At 43.4% G+C, this 7,672-nt stretch overlaps 1 protein-coding gene across 1 annotated transcript; it reads left to right on the top strand.

Moving 5' to 3' along the window:
- The first annotated feature begins 3,267 nt into the window (after positions 1–3,267).
- PHLDA3 (pleckstrin homology like domain family A member 3) lies at positions 3,268–6,976 on the top strand. Its single transcript, XM_015816343.2, has 2 exons — positions 3,268–3,634; positions 6,269–6,976. The coding sequence occupies exons 1-2, from the start codon at positions 3,271–3,273 to the stop codon at positions 6,418–6,420; spliced, it is 516 nt and encodes a 171-aa protein (XP_015671829.1). The 5' UTR covers positions 3,268–3,270; the 3' UTR covers positions 6,421–6,976.
- Positions 6,977–7,672: the final 696 nt, after the last annotated feature.

Here is a 7,672-nt window from a genome sequence, read left to right as displayed (position 1 = left end):
ATTCTTTGTTGAAATTGATAATTTGTAGTAGAAAGTTGATAAAAGTTTAAAGTTGGTCTTGGAGCATGAAGACTAAGTCGAAAAACTGGGGAGCACATGGCGTGGTACTGATATTTATAAACTCAGACTTAGTCACGTGGAGCAGGAAGGTTAAGATAACCCATTGGTGAATGATCCATCCAATCATGTTGGAGAACTGAGATTTTTGTTGTTTGTCAATCTTTATTTCAGACAGGTCCCTCCTTCCCTCCATGACCCTCTTTTATAACATATTCCTTTTAGCTTCCTTTCACAAAAATGTTCTCTCTCTTCATGCAGAGATACCATGTGATTTCTATATATTCCACTTTGAGTCAATTTAGGACTGCATGGTAAAATTAGGGTAGTTAGAGTAATATTCATTTCCTCCTTTCATCCTATATTCGTCCGCTAAAGTTTCTGTGTCTTCAAGAACTTCTTACATCCCTACTTAGTATATAAAGTATCAGGATATCAATACCTACTCACCACAATAATCTCTCAAATTCTGTCTTTGTATTTGTCAGATACATTTCTCATACTTGAACCTATTTTCAAGGAAGATAGAAAAAAATGATTTGTATGAATCTAGAATATTGTTCCTGTAAGCTTCGATTTCAGGATTACAGCCCAGTTTTAGATGGATACATTTTACTAAAAGACATGATCTTTCCTGAGCCGCATCTCTGATGAAGTGAGTTGCAATTTACAGAGATATGTACCTTTTAATAAAATGTGTTAGAAAAGTGGATTACCAAATAGATTTTTTGGTACCATAGACTTAACATGGCTCTTCTCCTACAGATTTGGGACTGGTGATTCAAAGCAGTAGTTTAATAGCTTCACCACTAGAATAATTGCAGTATGCTGCTACTGTGAAGTACATGTTTATTAAAACATCATTCAGTGTAGGAGATTAAACAGCAATACTTAAAACCTAAGGCAATAACAGCAGTAACAGAATTAACAATTTACGCAATGCTACTTCTAAAAGTGTGATATTAGGACTACACACACTTCATAAATGATTCAGAAGACACACAGTGGACCACACACAGAGACATGGCCTAAAAAATTGGGCTGTTCTAATGATTAACAGGGAAATGCTCAGAATTTCTCATTAATCATTTTTGAAATGTGCAAAATCCTAAAGAATATGGTTAAATAGATGTCCATAGGAATCTATGCAATTTTCTTTCAAGTAAACATACAAACAATTGCAGGCTTCAGTTGTGCTAAAAATATCTGGATAGATTCAATAATGGTTTGATACTTATTGCAAATACAACACTGAGATAATAAACGTGACTCATGTTTTCACATTTATGTTCCAGTTTCTATTCCTCTGTTAAGAGCATTCATGTTCCAAGTTCCTTTGAAATATTTTTGCATATCATGTTTCTAATCTACATAAACTTGGAGACAACAATTTATTTCATTTATTATCTAATAACCTATCAGAAGATTCTCAGCGTTGTTTCAGTTCAGTATTATGAAACACCTGCACAATTAAAGGCATGATTAAATAGTCAGCTGAGTTTATGCTCATAATTGCATCTGGGTGTATGTGGCTTGGGGGGAGTACATATGACTACCATTCATTCCCCTATTAAAAGAATGATTTGAGACTATCATTTGAAGCAGAAAATGAATAGTTGGGAAAGATGCAACTCCTCTGAAAAGGGGAAAGAGAAGCCAGGTGTTGTGCCTCACAAAGAGAGGATTGTGAACCTCTGTCCTTGTCTTCTACCATTTATTTACTCTTGGTATCTGCCACTGCAAACTATTAACAGAACATCTGAGGAGTTGCACAGGAAAGCAAAGTTGTGCGGTGTGAGGTGGACTAGGAGTACACAGGGGTGTACAACTTAATTTCTAGGATATGCAGCTGGAGTCGATTTTCACATTACTTATCCTTTGGATAGGGAAACTTCCATTCTGCTCCTAAGTAACTGTTCTCACCCTACTGTGCATGTGTTAAACCAGTGGTGGCGAACCTATGGCACAGGTGCCAGAGGCGGCACGCAGAGCCCTCTTTGTGGGCACGCGCGCCATCGCCCCAGTCCTAGGCCTTCAGCTGGGTTTTATAAAACCTTTTCGCTTGAGGCCTCCGCCGCCATGTGCAAAAAAAAAAAGTGGTTCAATCAATCAATTTCAACTTGCGGGGAAAAAAAAAGATCTCGCAAAGTTGGAATTGATTGATTGAACTTTTTAGTCCCACCCAGTCTGCCTTTACCACTGCAGCCACACCCAGCCAATGGGCCACGCCCAGCCAATGGGCCACACCCACCCGGCACTCTACGATGAATAAGTGGGTTTTGGGTTGCAGTTTGGGCACTCGGTCTCTAAAAGATTTGCCGTCACTGTGTTAAACAATCAGGTGAAACATATTTTTATCCATGTGTCCCTCCTCCACAAATCCTCTCTGCATAATTCAACCTGTCTCTTCTAAACATGTGCTAAGCACCACCAACATCACCACTTTTCTACTACGAATCTTCCCTTCTCACATCCGCATGTGAGACGTAGTCTGGACCACCGTGGTCCAAGAGAGGGACCTCTAGGACAGGGGTAGGCAACCTTGGCTCTTTTATGACTCATGGACTTCAACTCCCAGAATTCCTGAGCCAGCTATGCTGGCTCAGGAATTCTGGGAGTTGAAGTCCATGAGTCATAAAAGAGCCAAGGTTGCCTACCCCTGCTCTAGGATCAGGACTACAGGGCATGCCCCTACCTAAGTACACGGCCAACACTTCCGTGTTAAACTCTGGCCACGTGCCAACGGTGCCTTTCAAACCCGTGTGCGTTTGCTGCTTTTTTTGAGAAATGAAAGCAGCATCCCTCCAGCCGGGCGACTTCCGCGCCCCTCCTCGCTGCTCGGCCGAGCCGCCGCGTACGCCCGTCGGCGCGCGAACGGGTCTTCCAGCCTCCGCAGCAGGTAGGCTTCCACGCCGGGCCCGACCCCCTCGAGGCTTCCAGCGGAGCAGTCCCGCGTTTGGGCGTGAGCGCCGTCTGGCAGGCAAGACTGGGGCGAGGCTCTGGCGGAGCAGGAAAGGAATGCGAGTGGGAAGCAGAAAGAGCGAGGCGCAAGCGGCAGCGGGCATGTAGCGACAGATCCCGCTAGCAGAGAGGCGCGGGGAGCCGGGCCGGGGCTCACGCGGCAGTGGGCGGGCTTTCGCGTTCTCCCGGGGAAGCCAGAGGTAGAGGAAAACGCGGCTTCGCTTGGCGGCCAGAGCGTCTCTCGCAGCCCCCATGGCGGCGTCGGAGAAGGTCCTGCGGGAGGGGGTGCTGGAGAAGCGCAGCGGAGGGCTGCTGCAGCTCTGGAAGAAAAAGCGCTGCCTGCTCAGCGAGAAGGGGCTGCGGCTCTTCGAGGCCGGCAGCCGGGGCTCCACGCGCTGCAAGGAGTTCGCCTTCGCGCACGTCAAAGCCGTCGAGTGCGTGGAGTGGAAGCAGCGGCACATCTACTTCACGGTGGTGACGGACGACGGCGCCGAGATCGACTTTCGCTGCCCCCAGGAAGACCCCAGCTGGAACGCCGACATCACTCTGGCGCTGGTGCGCTTCCAGAACCAGCAAGCGGTGCAGATCGTGCGCGCCAGGCACAGCTGCAGGGCGGGTGAGAGGCCGGGGGAGGGCAGGGGATGGGCCAGGGGACGTTACAGAAGGTCGCGCCCGTCGGGTCTGCCTGAATTAACCGACCCGGAGGTACGATCTCTAGTCTAGGGAAAATGCGGACTTTGCATGGAAGCGGGTCGCCATTCATTCCCCGGTACCTCCAGTTGAACATCTGTCTCCAGTGGCAAAATTAAGATAAGATTTCTGCCTGCCAGAAGGATTCTCTGCAGATTCTCTGCAGAGGCCATGCTGGCTGGGGAACTCTGGGTGTTGAAGTCCACACATCTGGAAGTGGCCATGGTTGAGAAACGCTGGTCTGGAATAGCTCATATTGTGGCTCAGGACAAGACGCTCAAGGGCCATCATGATGTCCTTTATCATGGTTTATTGAATAAGCCACAGTTGGCTGAATTAATAGATGATATTAAACTATAAATCATAGATAAAAACAATCAGTGATTGAATTCTCACAGCATGTTAAATCAAAAATAAACTAAATAATGTGAACTTCATCTTTCTGGCTACGTATTTACATTTAAAATTCCATGCAAAGAATGGGATTATTATTCCTTCAACCCTAGAGGATGGGTAGGATTTCTACCTGAGATAAGTAAAGTGAGGCAGGCAAAGTAAGATGTATTGAATGAAAGCCAATCTTGATAGCTGCAGTGTGTTGATATATGGGGCACTCCTATATTTTCTCGAATTAATTGTATGAATGTCTAATTTTTATCAGAGATGCACAACATGATGCGGCCATTGAAAATTTTGCAATGCCCCCCAGAACTCCTCTGAAAGTTACATTCATTTCTAACTGTTAAGGTGCTGGGCAGGTTTATTATAATCATGAAGATCATAATAATTGTATGTCATGGGTCTATTGTATAATTACATTTCAATTCAGTGATTTTTCTAAAGTTTTTATCTTAGTGCCATTAATTTTTTGGACAATGTTAAGCCAACCAAAACCCAGCTCAGCCCCAAAAGAATTATGCGTCCTTGAGGTAATTATTTATTTCTTTGGACATTGGGCAACTGAATTACAGAAGTAGAATCTGGGGTTGAAAGAAAAGAAAGTGGAAAGAAAGCTTCTCCCATAGACAAGAGAAGAAAACCTGACACCCAACAGAAGAAGGCTTGCAGATGAGTTTGTTTAGAGACAGATCATTAACGCATCTAGCCCAGGGGTCTTCAAACTTGGCCCTTTTATGACTTGTGGACTTCAACTCCCAGAATTCCACAGCCAGCATTGCTGGCTGAGGAATTCTGGGAGTTGAAGTCCACAAGTCATAAAAGGGCCAAGTTTGAAGACCCCTGATCTAGCCCAACATTGTTGACAACAGCCTCCCACTTTCTCCAGGCCTCCCTGAAGATGACAGGAGTTGAATTTAGAGTGGTTTGCATGCAGGAAGGTTCTGAGTAATTGAGCTGTGCCCTCTTCTATTCTCAGCCCAACTAAAAACAAGCGAACAAACATGGCTAAAACACTACATTCTTTTTTAAGCTGGGAGGTCAGAGGTTCAGGATAAAGTAAAATGGAAAACAGTAGGAGTCCGGGACTAGAAAGGAAGTAAATAAACCACACAACATTGTTTGTATCCACTCCTTCCCAGTAGGGAAGATAATGTTCAGTGAGGCTACACACTTCTTACAGAGAGCTTTCCATTATTAAGTCAGCTGTACCCATTTTGTGCTTGTAGCAATGTTTAAGTTCACTTTTGTTTAAATATTTAAGAACAAAGGTTGACTTGGCAATTACATCTCCTTGTGCTTGGATTATTTTACCTGGAACAGCAAATATTCTCCAACACAGGATGGCTACTTTGTTTCCTCATAGTCTATTTCTACTCAGATATAATTCGATAGTCTGATTGATCAGGAAGACTGAACTGGATATGATCCACTTCTGCCATTTTGTTTTTCCATTGCATTTAATAGATGTGCTTTCTTATAAAAAGGAGAAAGATAAAGAGTTCAGAACAATCTTATCCCCTCGCCTCTTTCTGATTAAAAGATTCTGCAAGGTCTTCCCTTCTTTCTGTATCAGGGGTGTCAAACTGCCGGTCCGCGGGCCGGATGCGTCATGCTGAAACCGCGTCCACCTCATTGCCAAAAATGGAAAAAAAGTCACGATACGTCACGACAGGTCACGTGACATTGCGAGTTTGACACCCCTGTTCTATATGAACCTCGCCAGAATCAGGAGGGAAGAATTTAAAGGGGCAAATTAGTAATTTGTATGCCTTTGCCTAGCTGTCTGCCACATGAAATAATATTTTTTCTGGAGTTATGCGGAACCAATTCAGCAATACAATTTTTTTAATATGGGGTATTTTGTAATTCTAGATAGAGTATAATAGGGTGGAATTGCAGTTGGGGAAATACAGTATACTGTTAGGGAAAAGTATTGTTTTAAAATCATTATTTTTATGTCAAGAATGTTTATGTTCATTTCTATAGTATTTTTCTCCGTATGAAGTGATTTACAGTACTTTCTGTTGCCACAAATCTGTGAGAATGGCACATTTTAGGCCACCATGATATCTTTCTTGCAGTACAGTTAGGGAGTCTGCATGGTTTCTTCTATGGCTTAACTCCAGTCTAACTGTTGATTTTCCATCCTTCCCCTTTCCAGCATTTCAACAAGGGTCAACTCCAACCAGCCAGATTCTGGTGAATGGGTCTAAGAAATCTGACTCTCAGCTCAACATGGAGAGGGTGGAGGAATTTATAGCTGTGACTTCTTCACCTGCTAGTGGACAAAAGGCAATTTCTAGCTGCAACTGAATGAAGACCTCAACCTTCTTTGATGCGGCGTCTCTGCTGCGAAATGAGAAAATGCCTGGTTAAGCCAGCCAAATATGGATCACAACAATGGTTAGAAACAGCTTTTGTTTTTCTCCTCTGTTTTTTCTATGATACTTAAGAACGTGGTCTGCAGATAAGGCAGTGAGAAAGTTTCCTATTGGACTGACAGTTTGCTTTCTACTGTCATTAGTCTTACCTACAGCGATGGACAACTACTGTGATTCAGGAGAAAGTTGCAGCAACTATGACAAAAAGGAATCATTCCATCACTTAGTGTGTGACCCAGCCTGATGCAGAGTGAACAGTGCCGGAATAGATTGAACTTGCAAGTGAGGAACATATTTGCTATTGAATCTGAGCATGTTAGATATGCTATGGCAGTAATTTCATGGTTAAAAAAGCAGAGAACATCTGCCTTCAGTTAATCAAGTGGCTCATATGGAAGGTGCAATTGTGAGCCTGCCACTCTGACCTAAAAAGTCACAGGTTATCAGGAAGATGCTGCTGGAGTAGATGCAGAGAATTAATATATATATATATAAGCACCTTAAGAAACAACCCAGTAGGGTTTGGGGATCCTGAAACTTCTACAAATGAGTTGGTTGTGTGTCCCGCTGCTTTCTGCCACAAAGTTAGCGCTCGCTGGGCCAGTGTCCTGACAATCCATAATTTCAGCTCAGTGAATCGTATCAATATCTGGTATTAAGTAACATTGCTTTATTAAGTAAGATTCTTTATGTTAGACTTCTTAGATACTAGGGTGCAAGCCTCAAGATAGGAATTCATGTGCAAGACTGAAGGGCTGTTTATTTCAGTCTTTTGAAGACTGAAGCATGCCACCATCTTTTTCTTCCACTGTCCTAAGACTTATTTACTTATTTGGGGGCATGGGAAGAAAGCAGGAAATAGGTGAGCGCTTGCATTCCATTTTGAAGCATAATTATGAACCCACAATGGAACTGGGACTGTCCTTATCCCTTATGGTACAAAGATAGAGAGTGGGTGCCTACTCATCCATCAGAGAGGCCATTTTACCCATATTCAGAAGTTATGCCTAACAAATAAAACAGTGTCAAATAGGAGTATGCACTGTCCCCAATGTTACTATTCCTACTTTCTAATTCCCACTTTTTCATCTTTGTGGAAACTCCTTGTTCTTGTGGAGGAGGATACTAACTTCCTAATGTTCAAATGGCTGCTTGCTCCCCTTTGGTTTTTCCTAACCACAATG

This window comes from Protobothrops mucrosquamatus, unplaced genomic scaffold (assembly GCF_001527695.2).
Source record: "Protobothrops mucrosquamatus isolate PMUCROS unplaced genomic scaffold, P.Mucros_1.0 scaffold431, whole genome shotgun sequence".
Taxonomy (NCBI): domain Eukaryota; kingdom Metazoa; phylum Chordata; class Lepidosauria; order Squamata; family Viperidae; genus Protobothrops; species Protobothrops mucrosquamatus.
Note: the sequence above shows the minus strand (reverse complement) of the source record. Positions and strands in the feature narration are given on the sequence as shown.

Bases quoted from the DNA above. Each gene is read 5' to 3' on its own strand.
- PHLDA3 (XM_015816343.2), top strand. From the start codon at position 3,271: ATGGCGGCGTCGGAGAAGGTCCTGCGGGAGGGGGTGCTGGAGAAGCGC. The intron at 3,635-6,268 runs GTGAGAGGCCGG...TCCCCTTTCCAG, and splicing joins CAGGCACAGCTGCAGGGCGG to CATTTCAACAAGGGTCAACT.